Below are 27,084 nucleotides of genomic sequence, written 5' to 3'. Positions count from 1 at the left end.
CCCCGCCCTCAGATGCTTTGGTGTGGGGCCCTCAGCCTCACCTTCCCCAGGAAGTGCCTGCGGTAGGCCCTGGCTTCGCCCCTGCACTCGAGCTTATAGCCAAATGTGCTGGGGCTGAGACTGTCCTCTTCCTCCTCCTCACAGATGCTGCTGCCAAGGGAGGTCGGCGTCCCCACGTTCTCTGGGTCCTCGATCCAATAGCCCCCAAACTGGGGCAGGACAATCAAGGGGTACGGGCCTCCCTTCTCCACAACCTGGGGCAGAGAGAAGGTCTTACACTAAGGCCTGCCCTGGCTTTACAGGGGGAAGGGACAGGAGGGTTGCAGGTGGTATATACCCCCCACCTTTGAACTGCTCCAAGGTGAAGTCCCCTGTACTTGAGGCCAGACATAGTAACACAAACTCCAAATTTAAGCCCAACAACATCTGCCAGCTTCACCGACGCTGGACCAGAGTTACAAGGCTTCGAGCAGCACCCCCGTCTGAACACAACAAAACTGAGGCCATAGAGCTACAGTCTCAGGCCTGAGGTCCTCTCCCACGTCGGGTGGAGCAGGGCCATTAGCACCACCAGCTCACCCAGCCCTACCCCAGAGATGAGACCCAGGGCAGGCTACAGCTACGGGACGGCCAGGGGGCTCCTACCTCATCAATGCTGGGGTACGGAATGTAGTCATCCTGCAAGACAAATCAGACAAGGCTGCCATTAGCCCCAGCAGCGCCTGTGAAGTTTGAGTGTTACTTCATTCCCCTCTCCCAGATCAGGGGGTTGAGGGTGCCTGGCAGGCTACACCAGAGCTTTGAGAGCATCAAAGAGAATAACACCAGATCAACAACAGCAGAGAGGCTCTGGGACCTGGCCTCCCTTGATGCTTCCCCAGACTGACAGAACGCAAACCTGCCTAGCTAGACACTTGGTACATAAAGGCTGTGAATTTCACACCTTTCCTGACATCAGCTTCACCCCTTAGGAAGCTTTAACAGGAAGACGACCCCTGATCCCTTCAGGCAAGGGAGCTGACCTCCAAGTGTTGAGATGCCCAGCCCCAACCCCGGGCCTCAGGATAGGAAACTGAAGCTGAGAGCTGCTGGAGCCCAAAGCCTGATGCCCTGAAATGCCATGTGCAGTTCGTTTGCAGAAGCAGGTACAGAAGGGCTGGGCTGAGACACAGGCATTAGGTCTCACCCAAGGCTTCCACCCCAGGCCACTCTAAGGCTGCCCTGAAGGCATCAAGCCAGAGCCTTCCTACTGCCCACTGTGCACCCACGGACACGGGCACACCCACTTAAAGAGCTCTTGGTGAAAGGCAGATGGCAGCCTACAGACCCCAGCATGCCAGCCATCCCCCTGCCGGGCCCACCAGGCTCCCTCGCACCTCATCCACACAGCCCACCTTGTTCTTCTGGGGGCCCGGCTTCTGCTCTTCAAGCTTGATCCCCTGTGGAAACAAGGAAAAGAGGATCCATGGGAAGGAAAAGGTCATAAAACAGGGGCCAAATGGAGGGTTCCCTTGGGATTCTCAAAGACCTGCCTTGATAGGGTTGGTAATAACAGTGACAGCGGATATGTGCTAGGTGCTTACACATTACGCGCCTTATCACACTCAGTCCTCACGGCAGCTCCTAGTAAGGCAGGAGGAGAGGAAGGGAAGAGCCCAGACTCAAGCGAGATCACCAGGGTTCAAGTCCCAATACTGCCACTTACAATCCTGGGCAAGTCCCAAACCTCTGTGGCTCAGTGTTCCCATCTGCAAAATGGGAATGGTAGTAGCAGCTACTGCTGGAATCAAGATTAAACACTGAGGACGTGTTCAGCCCTTGAAAGAGTGACTGGTTTTGCTTTGGTCATTATCACTAGGCAGAAGTATCATCCTGCCACTCAAATCTCTCTCTACCAGGCCCTTAGAACCAGGAGGTGAGGGGCAAGGATGGGAACCCATGTCTGAATGGTGTTGAAGCCAGCACTCTGGACCCACTGCCTCCACAGCTCCTCTCCCTCACGGGGGTGAAAACTCACAGGTGACAGGTGGGGGGGCCTGGGGCTCATTCGCTTCCGGGAAGCAGTGCCTTGGCCAGCGTTCCTATGGTCAAGGTCTGACTTAACTGGGTTTTTTTCAAGAGGGGAGCACATGAGCAGATTAAATAAGTGAATACATTAAGTAAAACTGAATAAATTAAATAAGGGTATGAAGTGGTGGGACAACTAGGAGAGAAAACCACCCTAATCATAACATGGGGGTTTTAAGCTTTCTCAGCAACTTCCCACTGTTGTCTCCTTTGAAGCCCTTGGCACCTTTATACCAAAGGGAAACTGAGGCACAGGGAGCAGACTGCTTCTGAGCTTGCACAGCTAGTGACTAATGGATTTGAAACCAGGCTGTCTGTCCGAGTGCACTATCCTATCCCACAGGCCCTTGAGCCCAGGGCTCCTGCTCACTGACTGGATTTAGACTTAAGCGTCTCCGGACTTCTCCAGACTGAGTCACTCTGCAGCATTGCTCAGGAGGGCGTGGGAGGACCCCTCCCACTGGACAGGTGCTCCTCTCCCCACACGGGGAGACAACCACCTGGGTGGCCCAGCAGACCCTGTCCAGGGAAGCAAACTGTGCAGATGGGGAAGGGGGTGATGTCAGGAGTTTGTTTTGTTTGTCCTGCATTAGTCACCCATACCTGGGAACAGCGCCTGGGCAGGAAAGCAAACCTCCTCCCTTCCCCTTCCCTCCCTGACAACAGAGCCACGCCCAGCTCTGGGCCCTCTCCCCTCCGTGGGTCTGCCTTTGCAATCAGCATTGTCATCATCCCCCTTTTTTCCTACCATGAAGAAACTGAGGACCAGAGAGCTAAAGCCACTTGACCAAGTACACTCAGCTAGACAGTGTTAGGGTTAAAACTCGGAACCCAGGACCAAATGGACCCAAAGCTTGTCTACTTAGTCCACGTTGCTTCATAGGGATTGTGCCCTCTTCCAATTCCTCCCCTCTCAGATAGGGGGTCAGGAGCCCCAGATCTGAGTTTCAGCTTACCATGACTCACAGAGCACTTGACGGCTCTGAGACTCAGTGTCCACAGCCACAGCCTGGGAAGTGGTGGCACCCACACCCAAGCACGGGATCTGGCCACACCATGCCACCTGCTTCACTCCCAGTATTTCCCCATATGTGAGGTTTTGTCCATACAGAGGAGCTGGAACTGTGGACCTCTTGGAGGCCAGGGAAGTTCTTCAGTCCCTGGCCGTCTCAACAGAGATGGAATAGGCAGACCTTTGAAGGTACGCTGCCACAAACATATAAAGGGAGCCTAGACGTCATACTACCGCCCTCAAGAGGGTCTCAATCTGGTTGAGAAGTCAAGCCCAGCAGTGTAGTAACAGAAGCAATGGAGGCCAGTTAAGTGAGGCTGAATTATGTGCTCAAACAGAGAGCTCTTTGTGGGGGGGGCTGGGGTCTCCAGATGGGGGTGAGGGACTGGTGGGTTGTGGGAACAAATGAAGAGAAAGCCAGGAAAGCCGCAAATCCCCTGCCAGCTTCCCCAGAAAGCTGGGATTTCAAGAGCTCAGGGTGAAAATCCCCGCTTTACTCTGAGGCAGCTGAGCACGTAATTACACGCTAGCTCCCACCACTCACTGTCAAATCGCATGCCAATCCTCTTTCCATAACCTGACCAAGGTCCCTAAATGTCTATAAAGTTAGTGTGCAGTCCACACACTGCTGGGCCCAGAGGAGGCTCTTAGTCACTTGTTCGTGACAGTGGCACAACAGTTAGCAGGATTTTTCCCTCCAATGGTTTCTGAACTTCCCCAGGGCTAGGGAGACCTGGCTTCCCTGTGCACACCTCAGGAGCTCCCCCTGCCCCTCAGGACCCTATCTGCCTCTCCTCTTGTGCCTCCAGACCATTGCCACAGAGCCTGCCTTCCTTCCTTGAGCTGGTACCATCTACTTAGGGCAAACAGCTTCATAACGGCTAAGATTTCTGGCTCAGAAACTGCTTGCTACCCACAAGCGCTTGAGTGCTTTAAGCAAGACCTCTGTGCCTCAGTTTTCTTACCTGTGAAGAGGGGACATTGGTGATAATAGAGCTGCTTCCTATGGGTTTCACCAGGAAGAAAGGGGCTAACACTTGTCAGAGTCTGAGCTGAGAAAAGTGCTTAAAATACATGTGCTAGAGACGCCTGGGTGGCTCAATCGGTGAAGCGTCTGTCTTCAGCTCAGGTCATGATCCCAGGATCCTGGGATCAAGTCCCTCACTGGGGTGAGAGGGGGATTCCTTGCTCAGCAGGGAGCTTGCTTCTCCCTCTCCCTCTGCCTCTGCCTGCCGCTCTCCTGTTTATGTTTGCTCACTCTCTCTCTCTCTCTGATAAATAAATAAATAAAATCTTAAAAAAAAAAGAAAAAATACATGTGCTGTTGGGGCACCTGGCTGGCTCAGTCAGTTAAGCATCTAACTCTTGATTTCGGCTCAGGTCATGATCGCAGGGCCATGGGATCAAGCCCTGCCCTGGGCTCCACGCTCAACACACAGTCTGCTCTCGGTATTCTCTCTTTCTCTCCTGCTTCTGCCCCTCCCCATCCTTTCACTCCCACTAAATAAACAAAATCTTAAAAAAAAAAAAAAAATACATGTGCTCTTGTCCACATCATCTTCTCATCCTTCCCACTTACATCAGTTAAACCTTCCGGATGCGCCGCCCCACCCCCATACTCCCCACGGCAGCAGTTCTTACCTAGGAGCCCTGGCCCCTTGGTGAGGGGTGATTAGAAAGGCTCCCAAATCCATTTTGAACACTGATTTTTCTGCAGTGCCTAGCAAGTATTGACATATATTATTTTATCCCAACAACTCTGTAAGTGGGTATTTAATTATTATTTATAGGGGCTGTGGCATAATTTGTAATAATAAATATTTTGGTCTTCACCCCATCCCTGGCAGAGAGTTCCTAAAACCTGTTGAATTTCCTAAGCGATGAGAGCAATGGGAGCGTTTGGAAGCATCTTTTGTTATAATCCTTCATCTTTTGTACTTGGTTCCTGAAACAGCTCCAGGGCCATAAAGGTGAAAGCTCCAAGGTTATTCCTTGTTAAAGAGGTACCTTCTGGGACACCGTTGAGGACAAGCTGGATGCCCAGGGAACCAACCACTATTAGAGGGTTGGAACGTGCAGTCCCACCCCTCCAACCTCCCAGGAGTTTGAACCAATCATGCCTAAGTACTGAAGCCTCCATAAAAAACCAAATGATAGGCTCAGAGAGCTTGAGTTGGTGAGTGCATGGCGGTGCAGGGAGACAGGTGCATCCTGAGGTCAGGGAAGCTCTTCCCCTCCCCCCACACACCTGGCTCCCTGCAACTCTTCCATCTGGCTGTTCCTGAATCATATCCCTTTATAGTAAATTGATAATCCAGTAAGTAAACTGTTCTGAGTTCTGTGAGCCACTCTAGCAAACTAACTGAACCTGAGCAGGGGGTCAGGGGAACCTCAAATCTATAGCCTGTTGGTCAGAAACACAGGTGATAACGGACTAATGACTGGCATCAAAAGTGGTAAGGAGGCGACCTGTGGGGCAGAGCCCTTGCCCTGTGGGATCGGAAGTGTTCTCTGAGTAGACAGGGTCAGAATGGAGTTGACTGTAGCACAGCCAGCTGGTGTCACAGAATTGCTTGGTGGGGGAAAAACCACCACACATTTGGTGTCAGAGGGAGGTGAAAATAGTGCTGTGAGTAGACAGAAAACAGGAGCCAGAGGCTCAGAAAAGGGAAGGAACTTGTGCTAGCGAGTGTTAGGTGTGGGTTTGACCTCTAGTGGGTCTCTCCCACTCCAATCTGCCTCCCAGATACAAGATGACCTCCCCTAAGAAAGGGCTTTCTTTTTCAGACTTTCTTTCCCACCCATTTCAGGAACAATAGACCATTTTAAGCCCTCCCCACATCTGTGGGGGTATACCCACATCTGCTCTGTTGGAGGGGTTCTGCTTTCTGTCTTCTCCCCATCTTCAGGCAGGAGCCTTCCCAGAATCCTCGGTGCCACTCAACACAAAAAATGGCCTGAGGTAGTCCCAGCAATGAGGCTGGCAGTTCACTCTTCTCTGCCCCACCCTCCAAGGCTCCCATGTTCTACCTGGTTTTGTTGCCTGCACGGTCACTGCAGCACGCCCACCCCCACCCCCACCCAGGGCTTGGCCTCCCCACTTTGGGGATGCTCACCTGCATTTTCTCCAGCATCTCGAAGAACTCCGCCGACTGAAAGACACAAAGAGGTTACATCAGCTTGGAGGTCTGCTGAGAAAAACTCCTCACCAATTTTCTGCAGGCCTAGCCCAGGGCTTCCCTGGAGACAAGAGTCATTTGAATCGAGACAGAAGGTAATTTGATTTTGCCTTTGCAGGGCTGGCGGGCCAGAACACCCCCTAACAAAAGAAAAAATTACATGCGCCCAAGTTGGTAAATGGCCCTGGGGAGAGCATGCACTCAGTCTCTGTCAAGAGAGAGGGGCCTGTGGGGCCCCAGGGAAAAGTCAAGTTCCCTAAAACACCTGTCAGCCCTTGGATTTAGTCTCCGGGAAGAGTCCTGTTTAGGATATTTTTCAGCCCAACGGTGGGGCTAAGGTGTCCAACACAAGTAGTTTCCCAAACTTTTGTGGCCACATGGCCCTCCTATCTCCAAACTCACTTAGAACTCCAACATATAAAACCATGCCAGAGCAGCCATGGGGCTTGAGCTCCTGTGGTGCCGGTCCCAGTCCCCTGTCCCCAAGGCAGCTCTTTGGGACCCTAGAGGTTGTGAGCAAAGCCTGGAAACCACTGAAGTGGAGCCTCCAGGGACTTGGACAGATTATTCGAAAAATCTCGAACTATGGAAGTCCAAACATTTAACCTACTTTGGCACCCTCCTTGTAAACTCCAGGTAAATGCAAACAGCAGAAAAAGGAAATGGAACAGAGGGGTGAGGGCCAGAAGCTCTACCCTAACAAAACCCACGCAGAGATCTCTCAGCAGTTTCCCCACTTCCCCTTCCATAAAAATAGCTACACTTTCTTGCCTTAACATCACTGCCCACATCTGGGCCCTGGCAAGCCATGAGTTAATGAGCACCCAGAACACAGTCCTCAGATGAATAGGAAAGGAAAGAAAGCAGTGATGATGAAAAATAAGGAGGTCCTTGTCACTTCATGTGGAGGGAGAATGTCCCTCCCTTCCTCTGCAGTCAGCAATGGGCCAGAATTACCTGGAGACCCCTGCCCACAGAATTCCCAGAGAAAGCCACCATGGGAAGGATCTTTGTGGAGTCTCCTGGCTTCAAATGAGCTCCCCTCAGGCCACAGTTGGGCTTTTGGAGGCAACAGTCTCTGACCCCCAGCAGTTTGGGCCCCAGAGTCTGGAAACCCCCTGTGGGAATGTACAGTGTGGAAGACAAGCTTCAGGCCCCCACATCAAGCATCCTTGACCAGAAGCAGCCAAGAAACACACGACTCCTGAACCTATCCTTCCCATTGGCTCTGTGCACCCTTACCAACTCCAGTCTCCAGGAGACCAAGATTCCAAGACAGAAAGAATTTATACAAATCAATAGGGCTAGAAAGATGAGCAGGAAGAGGACAAAAGGGCAGAGACAATCAACAATCAACACGCAGACATCTGACCCAGTGATTCCGCTTCTAGGGATCTGTGCTAATAAGCACGCTCCATGTGAGCACAAGGATGGACGTTCCCTGCAGCAGCGTTTCGTTACAGTGAGCTACATTCGGATAGTATGAACAACTGGATCCCATTAGATTAAATGGCTTGGATGAAATGGACAATTTCTAGCAACACACAAACTACCAACACTGACTCTAAGAAATGGAAAATCTAAAAAAATCTATAATAAATAAAGAAACTGAATTAGTAATCAAGAAGCTACACAAGGAAAAGCCCAGGTCCAGATGGCTTCAGCTGTGAATTCTGCCATTAAAGAAGAATTAATACTAGTTCCTCAGAAACTCCAGGAGTGCCTGGGTGGCTCAATGGGTTAAGCCTCTGCCTTCGGCTCAGGTCATGATCTCAGGGTCCTAGGATCAAGCCCCGCATCACATCATCGGGCTCTCTGCTCAGCAGAGAGCCTGCTTCCTCCTCTCTCTCTGCCTGCCTCTCTGCCTACCTGCGATCTCTCTCTCTCTGTCAAATAAATAAATAAAATATATTTTTTTTAAATCTTAAAATAGGAGAGGGAACACTTCCCAACTTATTATAGGAGGCTAGCATTACCCCAACAACAAAACCAAAGACATCATAAGAAAACTACAGACCTACATAGCTTATGAATATAGACACAAAAATACTCAAAAACACCAGCAAACCAAATTCAACAATGTATAAAAACAATTACACATTGTGACCTGGTGAGATTTATTACAGTAAAGTTGGTTTATCCAAAAATCCATGCCTATAATACACCAGACAAATAGAATAAAAACAAAAACCATATGTCAGTTCAACAGACATAAAGAAAGCATCTGACAAAACTCCAAACCCTTTCTTGATTAGAAATCAGGGGGGGGGAAAAAAAAACTAGATAGACAGGAAGTCCCTCAACATAAAAAAGGGCAGCTACAAAAAACCACATGTAATAATATTCTTAATAATGGAAAACTAGGGCTGCCTGGTGGCTCAGTGGGTTAAGCCTCTGCCTTCAGCTCAGGTCATGATCTCTGGGTCCTGGGATTGAGCCCCGCATTGGGCTCTCTGCTAAGCGGGGAGCCTGCTTTCCTCTCTCTCTGCCTGCCTCTCTGCCTACTTGTGATCTCTCTTTCTGCCAAATTAATAAATAAAATCTTTTTTAAAAAAAATAATGGAAAACTAGATACTTTGTCCACAAAATAAGGAATAGAACTAACTACTGTCATCATTTCTATTTATCACTGTGCTAGATGTTCTAGCCAGAACAGTAAGGAAAAAGAAAAAGAAAAAAAAGAAAAAAAAACTATTATAAAAGGCTTCAAACTGGAAAGAAAGAAGCAAAACTATCTCCATTCACAGATGACATGATCATGTATATAGAAAATACTAAAGGGGCGCCTGGTTGGCTCAGTCAGTGACTCTTGATTTTGGCTCAGATCATGATCTCAGGGTCAGGAGATCAAGGATCTCCTGTGTGATCTCAGCACAGTGTCTGCTTGAGATTCTCTCCCTGTCCCCACCCCCTACCTGCAATCTCTAAATTAATTAATTAACTAAATTTTTTTAAAAGAAAATACTAAGGAATTCACTAAGAAAACTATTGAAACTAATATAATAAATGAGTTCAGTAAACAACCTAACTGTAAGAGCTAAAATTTAAGAACTCTTAGAAGAAAACACAGGAGTAAGTCTTTGGCAATGGATTCTTAGAGAACACCCAATGTATAAGGACCACCAGCAAAAAAAAAAAAAAACACAATAAATTAGACTTCACCAAAACTAAAAACTACTGTGCTTCGATGGACACTGTCAAGTAAGCAAAAAAACAATCTCACAGAATAGAAGAAAATATTTTGCAAATCATCTATCTAATAAGGGACTTGCATCTAGAATAAAGGTTTCTTACAACTCAATAATAAAAATAATTTTAAGATTTTTTTTATTTTAGAGAGTGAGTGTGTGCACAAGTGGGGCGGGGCAGAGGCAAAGAGAGAGGGAGTAGACTCCAAGCTGAGCAGAGCCCAACATGGCGGTGGATCCCAGGACCCCAAGATCAAGACCTGAGCCGAAACCAAGAACTGGAGGCTTACCAACTGAGCCACACAGGTGCCTCCAAAATGTAAAACTGAGCAAGGGATTTGAATAGGCATTTTTCCAAAGAAGATATATAAATGGACAATAAGCTCATGCAAAGATGCTCAACATCATTAGTCATTGGGAAACGTCAGCCAAAACCACACTGAGAAACACTTTCCAGGCATGAGACTGGCCGTAACCAAACAGAAATAAGAGCAAGTGTTGGCAAGAACGTGGAGAAATTGGAGGCCTCACACACCGCTAGTAAGAATGCAAAATGGGGCACCCACTGTGGAAATAAATTTGGTGGGTCCTCAAAAAGTTCACCATTGAGCCACCATTTGACCCAGGAATTCCACTCCGAGGTATGTAACCCAAGAGAAATGAAAACACATGGCCACCAGGAAAACTCACACACCAACATTCATAGCAGCCATATTCATAATATCCAAAAAGTAGAAACCACCTGAACAGCCATCAACTCATGAGCTAACAAATTCTGGCATATCCACACAGTGGAACAGTATTCAGCCATAAAAAAAAGAATGATGTGTTTATTCATGCTACACACAACACAGGTAAACTCGAAAACAGTGTGAAAAGCCAGAACACAAGAGGTCACCTATTATGATTCATTCTGTAGGAAATGTTCAGAAAAGGCAAATGTATAGAGACAGAAAGTAGCTCTGTGGTTGCCTAGAACTAAAGGAAATGGGAGATGTGGAGAATGATGGCTAAAGGGTATAGAGTTTCTTGTTTTTGTTTTTGTTTTTGTTTTTCATTTTAATACCAGTACAGTTAACATACAATATTATCATAGTTTCAGGTGTACAAGCGTTTCCTTTTGAGATGATGAAAATGTTCTACATTCAATTGCTGTGATGGTTGCACAATTCTGTGACCATACCAAAAAAAAAATCCTTGAATTATACATTTTAAATTGGTGACCTTGGTACAAAAATTGTATCTCTATAAATCTGTTTCAAACAAACTAGGCGGCCATTCAAAAGAAGGCAACAGAGTTACTGCTTCCATGAGACACTCTCCAAGATACATTAAGGGGGTAGGGAGAGCAAATTGGAGAATACACACAATATGATACCATTTTTATAAAAACAAAACCAAAGGTTGCCTATCTGTATATCGAGAAGAGGGAGTAGGAAAAGTAAAGGGGAGCGATGCTTTACATGCAGCCTACTTCACAATCACACAGACCTACAGAACTCACATAACCAAATTTCAAATAAATACATTTTGTAAGGGAAACCACAAAATGTGCAAAAGATGTGAACAATTTGCTAAAGGAGAAAAATTAAATGAGCAGAAAAGACACAGCACATGTCTAACCTCCCTAGTTATTAAAGAAATTATAATAATAAAGCAACATCTTTTATCTGTCAGATTGCCTGAGATTAAAAAGAAAATTTGGTTGGCAAGGATATGGTATTAAGGATACAGGGACTATGTAGGTTAAGTCTGCACCGGATACAATCTTTCTGAAGGGCAATTTGGTGGTCTCTATCCACAGCTTTAAAAATGTTCACATATTGAGACACCTGGGTGACTTAGTCGGTTAAGCATCTGCCTCCAGCTCAGGTCATGATCCCGGGGTCCTGGGAGCAAGCCCCACATTGGGCTCCCTGCTCAGTGGGGAGTCTGCTTCTTCCTCTGCCTGTCACTCTCCCTGCTTGTGCTCTTGGTCTCTCATTCTCAATCTCTCTCTCTCTCTGACAAATAAATAAAATCTTTCCAAAAAAATGTTCATGTATTTTGGTCCAATAAACCCACTCTATTTGGGCAACTATACAATGATACTTGTTGTGACATTGTTTACAGGCAAGAAAGTAGGAAGAGCCAGGGGCACCTGGCGGGCTCAGTTGGTTAAATTGATTAACCGTTTGTCTTCTCAGGGCTTCCTCCTCAGCAAGGAGTCTGCTTCTCCCTCTTCCTCTGCTCCTCCCCCTGCATGTGGGCTCACACCCACATGTTCTCTCTCTCTCTCCATTCCTCTGTCTCTGTCTCTCTCTCTCTGTCTCTCCCCCTCTCAAATAAATAAAATCTTTAAGGAAAAAAAAAGTAGAAACAGCTGAAGTACCCACCAGTGAGGCAAAGAATAAATAATGCATGAGATGATGCCCCTACAAAAAATACTATAAGAGGAGATCTATGCTAATTATACAAAAACAAAGATTCGAAATGGACTGTGAGAAAAATGGAGTTTAGGCAATCCCATTTTTTTAATTAAATATAAAAATCATGTTTGTGTGTGTATTTCCTATGTAATATTCATGGATGTTGATATACAGATACAGAATATATATGTGTATATAAGTATAGATACAAATGTATAGGTCTGCATGTGAATACACACATCCCTCATCCAGAAAAAAAAATAACCTGAAGGATAAATGCCAAAATAAGTTATAGGTTAAGGATAATTTTTTTTTCCTTTTTGCTTTTCAGTGTTTTTCACATTTTCTGTAGCAACTATAAATTATTTTTGGAGTAATAGGTTACCCTGCAATAGTTTTTAAGATTTCAACACATAGGGGTTCCAGGTGGCTCAGTCAGGTAAGCATCTGCCTTCAGCTCAGATCTTGATTCCAGGGTCCTGGGATTGAGCTCTGAATCAAACTCCCCTCTCAGCAGCATGACTGCTTCTCCCTCTCACTCTCCTCTGTGCTCTCCCCACTCCATCAAATAAATAAATAAAATCTTCAAAAAAAAAAAAAAAATTCAACTCTTAAGTGTAAGCTCTGGCATTGTGTTCTTTGCTTCTCTCAATGCCTGCTCTGGGCCCTTCCCCCATCTTCATCACAGGGTGTTCAGGGACACAATGACGCTGACTTTGGTACCCAAGAACGCCCCTGGATTCAGGCCAGTTCACCTCCAGGTCTAACCTTGGCTGTGTGGATTACAGCCTGGGGCCCTCCTGAATTACCTCCATATCCAGCTTACTCTCTGTTATCCATGCAAACTGCTAGTTAAAAAATCCTTTGTATGAAAAAAAAAATCTGTGTTCTTAGACAATGCCTTTGTACTATTTAATGTTAACCCCAAATGACTAAGCACCTGCAAGGCATGGGCCAGACACTGGAAGTTCTAGGCAAGGCCCCAATTTTCAGCGCACTTGATCTGCCAGGGCTACAGTACAGCTGCCCAGTGCCCCAGTGTTCAGAGGAGGCCTGAAGCACTTCTGGCTGGAAGGGCAAGTGTATTATTTCTCTATTGCTGTGTAACAAATGACTCCAAAACTTAGTGACTCGAAATTCTCTTGGTTCAGGAATTCAGAGGTGGCTCAGTTGTATGGTTCTAGCTCAGAACTTCTCAAGTGGTTGCTGTCAGGATGGGATCAGGAGCTGCATCATCTGAAGACTTGACTGGGACTGGGGTGTCTTCTTCCAATGAGGTACACTCACAAGGCCCCATTCCTCAGCACATGGACCTCTCCATACGCTGCTGGAATGTCCTCAAAATGTCACCCCCTCCCCAGAGTGAATGAGCCAAGGGACAAAGCTATAGTACCTTTAATGACCTCGTCTGTGAAACTGCACACTGTCATATCCCCCTCTGTCCTCTTCATTAGAAGCCAGTGTTCACAGGCAGCCCACACACAAGGAGAGGGGAATCGTGTTCCACCTCCCGAGAAGTACCAAAAAATGTGTAAACACATTTTAATACCACCACACCAAGGAAGGCTTCTTGCAAGAAATGGGATCTCACTAGACCTTAAAGGATAAACAGAAATCACTTTGAATGGAAGGGGGACACAGGTGGAAAGATGGAGAAGCATCATAAGTGCTCAACGAAGAGTAAGTGAGTGGATCAACCTGGCAGACACGCCTCTGAGTCAACATCCTGAAGATGACACTGGAGAGGGGGCCTGGGGTCTAGGCCTGAGAGACTCCACATGCCAGGAATTCAGGCTTAACCTGCAAGGTGCAGAGAGCTACAGACACTCATGTCCTGTGGAAGGACACAGGAGGCAACAGAATCCAGTGGTCAAAGCCAGGTTTGGGAAGTAGTCAGCCCACCGCCACCCACCCCCCACCCCCGTGTAGCATGAGACACGATACCCACACTATCTTCACTCCCTCACCTGAAAGCAGAATCAGCCCTGCCTTTCAGGGGCCACAGAAGGAGACAGTAAGAACGTGGACTTGAGAAGTACTTGAGAAGTACCAGGGCATGGTCCACAGCAAGCACTCAGTGCCTTCTGGTAGTTGCTATTTACTGTTAGAAAGCTCATTCTGCAAGTGAGCTTTGTCCTGTTGGGAGATGGTCTGAAAACTTTAGGGGTGTTCCTGATTGAGAAGACAGCTTTTCTTATCTTTTTCTTGACAGTCTTCCCAGAGGCAGTGTATTTAAGTTACTGTTAAAAATGGGTTTTTAAGGATGCCTGGGTGGCTCGGTTGGTTAAGTGGCTGCCTTCAGCTCAGGTCATAATCCCAGGGTCCTGGGATTGAGTCCCACATCAGGCACCTTACTCAGCGGGGAGCCTGCTTCTCCCTCTGCCCCTGTCTGCCGCTCTGCTTACTTGTGCGCACTCTCTCTCTCTCTCTCTGACAAGTAAATAAAATCTTTAAAAAAAAAAAAAAAGGTGGGGTTGTGTTTCCTACATGAAGATGCTGGGGCACAGGTTGGGAGCTGAAAGGGCGGAGATCCAGCCTCAGGCCTGAATAACGCAAGGGGCGGATGATTCCTGAGTGGACAGCATCCAGGAGCAAAGAACAGTGGCAACTTGGCCTCAGCTGTGACGGCCCCACTTCTCAGTGACTCACTGAACTTTCCGATGGGACAGTTCCAACTTTGGCAAAGAGCAAGTCTCTTTTTCCACCCAGAAGCAGGGTGACTCAGGCCAGCCCAGAACAGCAACTCCAGCCATTTAGACCTATCCTTGTCCACACCCCCCCGAAGATTGTGTCACACAGCCAAGGGCACACAGAAGGCATGCAATAAATGCTCACTGACTCACCCCCACTGTCCCATAGGCCCTTCAAGCCCGAATGAAGTCCTACTCTCAGGAAGGGAATCCCCCTCTGTCAGGAAGCCAGGCATCGGGTTTTCACAGAGAAATGTAACTCAGCCTCCTCATCGACAGCAGCGTCCGCTCAGCTGTCCAATTTATTATTAGCAACCACCATTGCCACCCAGATCGGAGCCACAGCCGGCGCTTCCCCTCGGGCCGCACTTCAGCAGCCAGTCAAGTAGGCCGTCAGATAATCACCGAGAGCCAGCGCCCAGCCAAGGAAATCACAGGCTGGGCCCCAGGGTTTTGTTTGGGTTCAACGCCGTCCTCTCCACCTCCCGATATAGAAACCATCTGGTCTTCCTTCAGAAGGGCAAAGCCAGTCCTTGCGGGTAAAACCCAGGAGGAGGGCCAAGGCAGCAGGAGCAGAAGTGAACGGGACCTGCAAGGCCAGCCTCGAGAAATGCTCTTGGTGGCCCTACTCGTTCGCTCCGGCACCAGCCCCCCACACAGGCAATGAAGCAGCAACCACGAAGGAACACGGCGTGTGCAAGGGGAGGAGGGCCACTGCCTCCCATCTCAGCACCCTGTGTCCTACCTCCCTCTGGCCCTCAGCAGCTGTGCACACAGATTCGGCCTTTCCCTGCAGACAATCGGCCACCTGCTTTTTCCTTCTTGTTCCATCTCCGCTTGGGAGACCTGCCACCAGCATGTTCCCTCTCCCTCCTCCTCTTCCCTGACCCTGTTTGGAGAGGGATACCCACTACCACCCATCTGCAACCCATCAGGTCTGAAGCTCCTCTCCTCCCCTCCTGGAGTTGGGGTGTGTTTACATATGAACAGCCTTTCTATCGCCCCTGCCCAGGAGATACTGCACCCCCACCGCTCCCAGCACAGGACAGTGTTGCCTGAGCATCTGCGCCTTGGAGTGGGGCTGTGGCTGGGGTAACCTGAGCCCGTCTGCAGAGCCCAGCACGGCACCCAACCCAGAGCACGTTCCTGCATGGTAGCAGCTGTCTCCTAACCCCTGCTGATGGGAATCTAGAATGCAAAGGGGCAGAGTCATGTCGACAGCAACAAGACACATGAAAACAAGACAAGGATGGAGGAGAAGATATTTTCCACCCTACAACAGCCCCAGGAAAATGGGATGGAGATGTGGGCTGGGCAGTGCCAGCTGAGGAAGAAACCAGAGCGAGCTTCTTATCCCGCAGGCAAAGAAGGCACTGCAAAAGAAAAGGCTTTCTGGACAGTTCTGGGAAAAGATTTTTTTGGAAAGCTGGGAGAGCTAAGAACCCAGAGCACACACATCACAGGGAGCTAGATGAATGTGTCCCACGGCTGCCTAACCACAGCACAAGCCTCACGGCACTAACTCTGCTGCTGGCTCAGGGGCCCCTCACCCATGGCATAGGAAGGATGAGGGGGTCAGATGGCCACCAGGCTAGCTCCCAAGGCCGGTGGAAAACACTGGGGCTGCTCCCCACGAGAAGGCAGAGAGTAGTGCCTTAGAGCAAAAGGTCCTCACAGGCAGGCTCTTTATTTTGCTCACTGCTCTGTCTTTGGGCCTAGAATTGCCTGGCATGTAGTAGATGTTCAAGAAGTATCTGCTGAATGACGGACTGATCTCTCTGCCAAGCAAGCTGAGAATGAAGCAGGAAGGGAGGCTGTCTCGGGCCTGAGAGTCTGGGCTGCACCCAGCCAGTGTTCCTCCTGGTAAGCATTGTCTTCAGCCACACACTACACACCTCCCCGCGGAGAGCAAACCCCATCCCCAACAGGGGCCTCCATTAAGTTGCATCCCAGTACAGGGCCTGTTCCAAGCAAGCCTCCTTCCACGCCTCTCCCATCCTTCCTTCTTGCTCCCTTTCTCTTCTTTGGTCACCAATGCCACCAGTTCACACTGGACCCCATCCCTCTGGAGCTAGCATCTGCAGGCACTGCTTCAACTATGTCAGCTTGGGCCAGGAGCCTACAGCACTCCTGATTTTCTCTGGCAATGATGACTCAACAGAACCACCTGGATGGCTTGTTGAAAACTGGGTTTGTAGCCACCCCCCAACCCCACTCTGAGTTTCTAATGCTGAGCCAGAGATTCTCCATTCCTAACAAGTTCCCAGGTGATACTGATACTCCTGGTCTAGGGACCATGCTGAGAACTTCACTAACCTGTGAAATTAATCATATTTAATGCAGGTGGTATGTAAAAGGGACCAACCTGGCCAGAGTAGAGACGGAACAGTGCCAAAAATAATGGGAAGGGGCACCTGGGTGGCTCAGTTGGTTAAGCAACTGCCTTCGGCTCAGGTCATGATCCTGGAGTCCGAGGATCAAGTCCCACATCAGGCCCTCTGCTCATCAAGGAGCCGGCTTCTCCCTCTGCCCCTTGCCCCTTTCATGCTCACTCTCTCTCAAATAAACAAAATCTTTAAAAAAAAAAAAAGGGGGGGGGGATGGCTGGGTTCTTAGAGGACATCTTAAACAGAATTCCATTTAAGTCTCCAATAGAATTCGAAAATGCAAATGACTACAGATACCACGCAAGTAACATAAGAGTGAAGCAACAAGTAAAGAGATTGATTCAATAATCAAAAGCCTCCCAACAAAGCAAAGTCCAAGATCAGAAGGCATCATGGTAAATTCTGCCAAGTGTTTCAGTAAAAATTACCACCAGTCCTTCATAAACTCTTCCAGCCTACAAGGCCAGCCCTATCAAAACCATACAAAGAAACTACAAGGGAAAGGAACTATAGACCAATATCCCTGATGGATATAGATGCGAAAATCCTCAACAAAATACTAGCAAACCAAAGTGAACACCATGCCATAAGCCATGACCAGGTAGGATTTATCCCAGGAATACAAAGTTGGTTCAACATTAGAAAATCAATGCAATAGGGCGCCTGGGTGGCTCAGTGGGTTAAGCCGCTGCCTTCGGCTCAGGTCATGATCTCAGGGTCCTGGGATCGAGTCCCGCATCAGGCTCTCTGCTCAGCAGGGAGCCTGCTTCCCTCTCTCTCTCTCTCTGCCTGCCTCTCCGTCTACTTGTGATTTCTCTCTGTCAAATAAATAAATAAAATCTTAAAAAAAAAAGAAAGAAAATCAATGCAATATATTGTATTAATAGAATAAAGAGGGGAAAATCCCACATGATCATCTCAACTAATTCAGAAAAGGCACTTGACGAAATCCGATAATAAAAACACTTAGAAAAATAAAAATAGAAAGGAACTTCCTCAATATGATAAAGGCCTTTTTTTTAACCCAATTCATTCTCAATGACACTGAAACAGTATCCATAAGACCAGGAACCAAATAAGGACACCCACTCCCACCACTACTACCCAAGGTGATGAAATCTTTAGCCAAAGCAATTGGACAAGAGAAAGAAATATCAGGCATCCAAATTGGAAAAGAAGAAATAAAACTATATATCTTTCAAGATGACATGATCCCACATAGAAAAACGCAGGGCTTCCTTGGGGATTCAGTTGGTTAAGTATCTGACTCTCAATTTCAGCTCAGGTTATGATCTCAGGGTCATAAGATGGAGCTCCACGCTGGGCCCTGTGCTCAGTGTGGAGTCAGCTTGGGATTCTGTCTCTCCCTTTCTATCCCCTCTGCCCCTCCCCTGCCTGCACACTCCGTCTCACTCTCTCTCTAATAAATAAATAAAATATTTTTTAAAGAGGAAAGAAAAAGGAAAACCCAAAGAACGTACACACACACACACACACACTACTAAAGCAAATAAAGGACATCAGTAAAGCTGCCAATTATAAGATCAACAAACAAATATCAGTTGTTTTTATATATGAACAATAAAAAATCTAAAAAGAAAATTAAGAAAACCATCCCATTTGCAATAGCATTTTTAAAAACCTAGTATAATTTAACCAAGGAGGTAAAACACTTAGACTCTGAAAAGTACAAAACAGTAATGAAAAAAATTAAAGAAGACCTAAATAAATAGTATGACATCCTTTGTTGGTGGGCTGACAGATGCAGTATTCTTCAGATGGCAATACTACCCAAACCCCTATTAGAATCCCAGCTGGATTCTTTGTAGAAATTGAAAAGCTGATCCTAAAGGTGATTTGGACACTCAAGGGAAAATATTCAGCCCAAACATTCTTTCTTTAATCTGAATATAGCTGACACACCAATGTCACATTAGTTTCAGGTATACAACAGTGATTTTTTTAGATTTTATTTATTTATTTGATAGAGATAGAGAGAGAACACAAGTAGACAGAGCCACAGGCAGAGGTAGAGGGACAAGCAGGCTCTCTGCTGAGCAGGGAGCCCAATGTGGGGCTCAATCCCAGGACCCTGGGATCATAAATTTTTTTATTTTTTTTTATTTTATTTATTTATCAGAGAGAGAGAGGGGAAGAGAGTGAGCACGGCAGACAGAGAGGCAGGCAGAGGCAGAGGGAGAAGCAGGCTCCCCGCCGAGCAAGGAGCCCAATGTGGAACTCGATCCCAGGACGCTGGGCTCATGACCCGAGCCGAAGGCAGCTGCTTAACCAACCGAGCCACCCAGGCGTCCCCAGAACCCTGGGATCATAACCTGAGCCAAAGGCAGACGCTTAACTCACTGGGCCACCCAGATGTCCCAAGTCTTTAGGATTTTCTATGCGTAATACCATGTCATCTGCAAATAGTGACAGTTTAACTTCTTTAACAGTTTGGATGCCTCTTATTTCTTTTTCTTATCTGATTGCTATGGCCAGGACTTCCATAACTGTGTTGAATAAAACTGTCAAAAGTGGACATCCTTGCTTTATTCCTGATTGCAGAGGAAAAGCTCTTGGTTTTTCACCACTGAGTGTGATGTCAGCTGTGGATTTTTCATATTTCTTTATCATGTTGAGGTATGTTCCCTCTAAACCCACTTTCAAGAGTTTATCATGAATGGATGTTGAATTTTGCCAAATTGTTTTTCTCTTCCTTTATTGAAATGACTATATGATTTTTATCCCGTCTCTTTGTGGGATATCACATTGATTTGCAAATACTTATCTATCCTTGCATCTTCAGAATAAATCCCACTTGATTGTGGTGAATGCTCTTTTTAATGTATTATCATATGCTGTTTGCTAATATTTTGTTAAGGATTTCCGTATCTATGTTCATCAGGGATACTGGCCTATAGCTTTCTTGTGGTGTTTTTGGCTGGTTTTGGTATCAGGATAATGCTGGCCTCCTAGAATATATTTGGAAGCTTTCCTTCCTCTTCTATTTTTCGAAATAGTTTGAGGAGAATAGGTACTAACTCTTCTTTAAATGTCTGGTGAAATTCACCAGTAAATCCATCTGGTCCTGGACTTTTATTTTTAGGGAGTTTTTTGATTACTGCTTCAATTTCATTACTTGTGATTGGTCTGTCCAGATTCTCCATTTCTTCCTGCTTTAGTTTTGGAAGACTGTATGTTTCTAGGATTTTATGCATTTCTTCTAGGTTGTCCAGTTTACTGGCATATAATTTTTTCCAATATTTTGTTTATTTAGGGGCTCCTGGGTGGCTCAGTTGGTTAAGTGTCTGCCTTTGGCTCAGGTCCTGATCCCAGAGTCCTGGAATCAAGCCCCATATCGGGCTCCCAACTCGTGGGGAGTCTGCTTCTCCCTCTCCCTCTGTCATGACCCACACTCATACTCATTCTATAGAGAGAGAGAGAGAAAGACAGAGAGACAGAGAGAGGGTGGGTCGGGGAGCACAGGAAGAGAGGGAGAAGCAGACTCCATTGTGAATATGAAGCCCAATGCAGGGCTTGATCTCACGAGCCTCATATCATGACCTAAGCAGAAACCAAAAATTGGAGGCTTAACCAACTAAACTACCCAGGCTCCCCAACACATAATTTTTAAAGTATGCTCTTATAATTCTATTTCTGTGGTGTTAATTGTTATTTCTCCTCTCTCATTTCTAATTTTATTTATTTGGGTCCTTTTTCCATTTTTCTTGATGACCATCAACCAAACACTCTTGAAAAAGAACCCACACTTCCCAATCTCAAAACTATAGTAATTGAAGCAGTGTGGCACTGACATAAGATAGCCACATAGAGCAATGGAATAGAATTGAGAGTCCAGACAGAAACCCATACATTTACGGCCAACTGACTTTGGACAAGGATGCCATGACCACTCACTGGGGATAGAATGGTCTTTTCAACAAATGGTACTGGAAACACAGGATACCCACTGCAAAAGAATGAAGTTGGACTCCTACACTTTATACCATAAACAAAAGTTAACTCAAAATAAAGCAACAATCTAAACCTAAAAGCTAGAACTGTAAAACTCTTAAAAGAAACCAAGGGGGGTGGGGGGCAATGCCTGGGTGGCTCAGTTGCTTAAGCAACAGCCTTTGGCTCAGGTCATGATCCTGGAGTCCCAGGATCAAGTCCTGTGTCAGGCCCCCTGCTGAGCAGGGAGTCTGCTTCTTTCTCTGACCCTCCCACCTCTCATGCTCTAAATAAATAAAATCTTTAAGAAAAAAAGAAGAAGAAAACATAGGGGAAAATATTCATGACCTTAGATTTGGCAATGGATTATTAGATATGACACTATTTTTGTTAATTAAGAAAACAGAGATAAATTGGCCTTCATCAAAATTAAAACCTTTTGGGAGCCTGGGTGGCTCAGTGGGTTAAGCCGCTGCCTTCAGCTCGGGTCATGATCTCGGGGTCCTGGGATCGAGTCCCGCATCGGGCTCTCTGCTCGGCAGGAGCCTGCTTCCTCCTCTCTCTCTCTCTGCCTGCCTCTCTGCCTACTCTCAAATAAATAAATAAAATCTTTAAAAAAAAAAAAATTAAAACCTTTTGTTCTTCACTGGATAGTACCACAGAAATCAAAAGAAATCAACAGAATGGGAGAAAATATTTGCAAATCATGCATCTAATAAGAGCCTAGTATCCAGAATATATTTTAAAAAAAAAACTCATAACTTGGGCAACTGGGTGGCTCAGTGGGTTAAGCCTCCACCTTCAGCTCAGGTCATGATCTCAGGGTCCTGGGATCGAGCCCCGCATCAGGCTCTCTGCTCAGCAGGGAGCCTGCTTTCCCCTCTCTCTCTGCCTGCCTCTCTGCTTGCTTGTGATCTCTCTCTCTCTCTCTTTGTCAAATAAATAAATAAAATCTTAAAAAAAAAAAAACTCATAACAAAAAGGCAAACAACCCAATTTATAAGTGGGCAAAGGACTTGAACAAACATTTCTCCAAAGAGGATATACAAGTGGACAATAATCACAAGATGCTCAACATCATTAATCACTGGGAAATGCAGATCAAAACCACGGTGAGATACCACTTCACCCCTACTTGTCTGGTTATAATGAAAAACATATATATAGAAAATAACCAGTGCTGGACAGCATGAAGAGAAACGGGAAAGCTCATGCACTGCTGGAAGGAATGTAAAGTGGTGTAGCCACTATAGAAAACAATTTGATGATTCCTCAAAAAAGTTAAATGTAGGGGCGCCTGGGTGGTTCAGTCAGTTAAGTGTCTGCTTTTAGCTCAGGTCAAGGTCTCAGGGTCCTGGGATCGTGCCCTGCTTCAGGCTCTCTGCTCAGCAGAGAGCCTGCTTCTCCCTCTCACTCCACCCCTCCCCCTGCCTGTGTTCTCTTTCTCTCTCTCTCAAATAAATACATAAAATCTTTTTTTAAAAAGTTAAATATAGTGTGCTACCATATGGCCCGGAAATTCTACCCCTGAAAAGGACTGAAAACAGGTAATCAACAAATACTTATACACAAAAGTTGTTCACTTGTATAGTGAACAACAGCAGCACTAGTCATACCTGCCAGAAAATGGAAACAATCGCCGTGTCCACCAACAGAGGGATGAAAACACTGTAGTGTCCCGACACAGCGGAATATCATTCAGTCACAAAAAGGAATGAAGCACTGACACATGAACTCCGAAACATTTATGCTAAGTGAAAGCTGCCAGATACAGAAGGTCACAGTCTATGGTTCCATATCTCTGAAATATCCAGAGCTCTAGAATCGATAAATCTGGAGCGACAGAAAGCAGACTAGTTTTTTCAAGGAGCTGGAGGGAAGGGAAATGGAGAGTAACTGCTTAAGGGAGTTTCATCTGGAGGTAATGAAAATCCTGCAGAACTAAACGGAGGTAGGTCTTGCACGACAATGTGAACAGACTAAATGCACTGAATTGTTCACTTTAAAATGATTAACTTGGGACATCTGGGTGGCTCAGTTGGTTAAAGCCTCTGCCTTCAGCTCAGGTCATTATCCCAGGGTCCTGGGATTGAGCCCCACATCAGGCTCTCTGCTCTGCAAGCAGCCTGCTTCCTCCTCTCTCCTCTCTCTCTGCCTGCCTCTCTGCCTTCTTGGGATCTCTGTCTGTCAAATAAATAAATAAAATCTTTTAAAATAATTAACTTTATGTTCTGTAAATTTCATCTCAACACCCACCAACAGAGTGAACCACTGCTGAGCCGCAGCATGCATGCCCTTCCGAAAGGGGCAGCTGGCTGGTGTCTGCTACCAGCAGAAATGGAAGCTCAGTGTACACAAAAGTTTTCAACTCTTTTAATATAAGCCAGGGGCACCTGGGTGGCTCAGTCAGTTAAGCATCTGCCTTTGGCTCAGGTCATGAGCCCAGGGTCCTGGGATCGAGCCCTTCATCGGGCTCCCTGCTCAGTGGGGTGTCTGCTTCTCCCTCTCCCTCTGCTGCTCCCCCATGCTCTTTCTGTTAAATAAATAAATAAATTCTTTTTTTTAAAAAAGGCCAGAAATCAAATTTGTATATGAACTTTCACAATTTTTATTCATTGATAGCCAACTTAAAGTTTTAGAAATCTCTATGCAGGCCAAACAAAATACATCTATGAGCCAAATCAGCCCAGAAGACCTAAGTTCCACCCTCTGCCCTGGACAGCAGCAAGTTCATGAATGTCCCTGAGCTGGAAAATGGGATGACAGAAGCAAAGTGTTAGGAAGCCCCAAGGTGTCCTCTGTTGGGCCCCTGTGATGTACCAGGCACTGAATCGGACACTTCACAAATGTCACCATATAAGCCTCAAAGGTGTCTTAGGAGGAGGCGGGAGGGTGGAGGGTCTGTCCTCGGAAGGTCTGAGTGGTTAAGAAATTCGCCCAGAGTAAACACATGCAAAAAAGGCAGAGCCTAGACTCAAGTCCAGATCCACCTGGGTTTGCCACCTCCACATCTCACACATGTCTGACAGGTGTCTCAGACTTCACAAGGCCCCAAAGAATGCTCCTTTTTTTCCTCAAAAACCTTCCTCCACCCATTCCTGATGCTCAGGACAAAACCCCAGAGTCACCATCACTGGATTCTTTATTCCTCACTCCCCACCCCCCATCCTGCAAGCCCACTGCCAAAATACATCCCAAGCCCAGAGGCTTCTCAGAAGCTGCCCTGCCTCCACCACTCTCACTGTCCCTCATCAGGACCAGGCAGCTGCCTCCACGCCAGCACCTCCCTCGTCAGTTCCCCCAAATGACTGCCACACTGTCTTTCTGAAAGATAAAGCAAATGACATCGGCACCCAACTTAAAACCCTCCAACACACCACTCCATACCCCTACCAAGGCCCGGGGACGTGTGAGGCCATTTTATTTAGTAACAGGATCATTAGGCTCAACCCCTGTCTTAGGGCAGCATAGCCTAAGATTTGCGGGACTCTACCCCCACCCCCAAAGAAGTGTCCCACACTGTCCACACTCATCCCTAAATAGTCACCCTCAGCTCCCCTAGAGAAAGAAGGGTAACACAGCCAAGGAGGGGGAAGAAAGGAAAGAACACAGCCCACCTTGGCCTACGGCAGTCTGTGAGCAACGAAAAGCTCAGCAGACCCGAGCTCACCCAGTCAATGGAGGCCCTCCCATGTTTCCTAGGAGGGTACAAAGAACCTGGCACAGCTGAACTCGGGGATCACTAAGCCTCCAAGAACAATCTGGCTTGGCAGAAAAGGACCTTGACTCTAAGGCTAGCCAGGAACATCACACACACACACACACACATACACCACTCCCAAGTACACACTAACTGCACAGCTCTGAGGCTCTGGGACAGGACACATAGCCCCTGCCAGGGCCATTCAGAGCACTACGGCACAAAGGGGAAAGAGGGCTGGACCTCCAGGGCAGGCCTGGCCAGCTCTAAGTGTCCATAGCCAGGCAGCAGCCCAGCTAGAGAGTTCCCCCTCCCTCCCTCGCCTGGGCACCCCCACTTGCAACACAGCCTGCGGCTAGCTGTGGGTCCCCTCTGGCTCTGGTACAGTGCCAAGAAGGCTGTCAGGGTTATGCAGAGATGAGTTCTGTCCAGTTCCATGCCAGGACCCTGTTTCAGCTCTACAGGCCAGGGAAGAAAGGCTCTGGTCCCCAACTTTGTCAGGGCCTCCCACAATTTCTTCTACACACACACGGTCCCCACTGTCCCTGATCTTTGTTCCTCCTTCCCCTCAATGACAGGTGGCTCCCCTGCCCTAGAGTAGGCCAAGAGCCACCAGGGGCTCCCTGCCAGGCAACAAGAGAAGGGACTCTGGTTCCTCCCCTGCCCACCCCCTCAGGCAGCAGGGCCTGGATGGGCATTCCTCCACGGCCTGGGGACACTCACCAGAATGTTCTTTAAGAAATCCATCATCTTCCACCAGTGCCCTCCCCTGCAAGTCGATAGTGGGGGGGAGGGGGCTCTGCCTCCCCGAGCACCACTGGAGCTGTTGCTGCTCCCACCCCAGCTGCTGGGCTGCTGCTGACGTTGAACAACTTCCTTAAGATCAAACAAGGAACTGCAGGATTTGGGTGTCCGCCCGGAGCTGTTATTCCACATTGACTGCCCTGACCTTTGACCTCCTCCTGTGCCAGTGCTGTTTTCCTGGGAGCCCGGGGCAAGGAGTACCCCCCAGGAGAGAGACACCACGCCAGCAGGATGTAAGAGGAGACCCCCTTGGGGGCATAGGCAAGTCGGGGTGCAGGAAGCATTCCTGTCCTTTCTGTCCTTTCATGAGCTCTCCATGCTGCTGGCCTGTGAGGTGGGATGGAAGGCAGGACCCCATGTGCTTGGGGCCTCCATGTTCCTATCTGTGAGCTGGAAAGCCCAATATATAAGAGAATAAGAACAAAGCTAAAGCAAGTAAGCAGGGGCCTGTATCTTTAAAGGCATTCTCATGGGCCTCCCAGATCCTAAATCATCCTACCCAAAGGCCTGAAGAAACACCGGCAAGAGTTAAGAAGTGGCTCCTTTCCAGGTGGGGCTTATGGGAGGAGGGCCGGGCACGGTGAACTGGTTTCTTTCATGAACAGCCTAGGGGTTTTTTTTTAGAATCATTACATGTATTATTTCGTTTAAGAAAAAAAATTTTTAATGTGCTTTAAAAAAAGAGAGCAGTCCTCATGACCTATGGCTATCCCATAAGAAAAATTAAAAATAAATAAAGCAAATGGCTTGGAGAAACACGTGGCTTCAACAGCTCAGGGCCCAGAGGCACCAGAGTGCTGGGGCTTTTTTTTTTTTTTTCCAAGATTTATTTATTATTTGACAGAGAGAGACACAACAAGAGAGGGAACACAGCACGGGGAGTGGGAGAGGGAGAAGCAGGCTTCCTGTGGAGCAGGGAGCCCAATGCAGGGCTTGATACCAAGACCCTGGGATCGTGACCTGAGCTGAAGGTAGACGCTTAACAACTGAGCCTCCCAGGCGCCCCCAGAGTGCTGTGCTATTAACAGGAGCACAAGCGTGGAGGAGCAAAGAGCCAGGTCCCGGAGCTCAGCCCAGGGCTCACCTGGGTCTCAGAGTCTCTCTCCAACACTAATAAACACATTAGGTTCAATACCCATTCACAACCCTCAATCCCATTCCAGCTTTGGGCAGAAAGCAATGTCCCTGGCTCAGAAGGAAAGGAATAAATCTTTTTTTTAATCCCTCCCCAAAAAAGGCAGTGTGGTATGGTGGAAATAGCCCCAGCCTTAGTGGCGGAGGACAAGGTTTTAACTCGTGGCTCTATTGTTCACAAGCTGTGTGAGCTGGTCACTCAGCCTATGAGCCTTAGTTTCCCTGTCTGTAAAATGGGGAGATCTGACCCACTTTACAAGGTGCTTTAGAACAGGATGTGGTGTATATAACCTGTCTAGTAGAGGGCAAAACTCAAAGACCCTCAGCCTTCTAGTTGGTGGTATGAAAAGTACCCCACCACCTGCTCTGCCATACCCAAGGAGCCAATTTTATCTCTGCTTTCCCCACTCTGCCCCAGCCCACCACGAGGTGCATGGCCCATCTCCTCTCCCCAGTCCAGCGCACCATCCTGCTACTGCTTGAGCTCCAGAGAACCCAACAACAGCCATGGGTGAACAAAAGCCAGGAAATGCCCTCAGAGGCTGGAAGAGGGCACAGCTCAAT

At 47.4% G+C, this 27,084-nt stretch overlaps 1 protein-coding gene across 9 annotated transcripts in view; it reads right to left on the bottom strand.

Moving 5' to 3' along the window:
- The window catches only part of RAP1GAP2 (RAP1 GTPase activating protein 2), a 236,673-nt gene that overhangs the window by 59,039 nt on the left and 150,550 nt on the right, over positions 1-27,084 (bottom strand). For 8 of the 9 annotated variants that reach the window (XR_009348166.1, XM_059149700.1, XM_059149701.1 and 5 more), the window contains 4 exons: positions 6,196-6,231; positions 1,395-1,439; positions 646-678; positions 42-254 (listed from right to left, as the gene is read on the bottom strand). Coding sequence is in view for 8 of the 9 variants with exons in the window: in XM_059149700.1 (XP_059005683.1) it covers positions 42-254; positions 646-678; positions 1,395-1,439; positions 6,196-6,231 (327 nt within the window). In the remaining variant the exon portion in view is untranslated. Of the gene's footprint in view, positions 1-41; positions 255-645; positions 679-1,394; positions 1,440-6,195; positions 6,232-25,305; positions 25,348-27,084 lie in introns of those variants that run through there. The other variant, XM_059149696.1, reaches the window with a different exon arrangement.

The sequence above is a fragment of the Mustela lutreola genome, chromosome 15, assembly GCF_030435805.1.
Source record: "Mustela lutreola isolate mMusLut2 chromosome 15, mMusLut2.pri, whole genome shotgun sequence".
Lineage (NCBI taxonomy): Eukaryota > Metazoa > Chordata > Mammalia > Carnivora > Mustelidae > Mustela > Mustela lutreola.
This window is presented reverse-complemented; position numbering and strand designations above follow the sequence as displayed.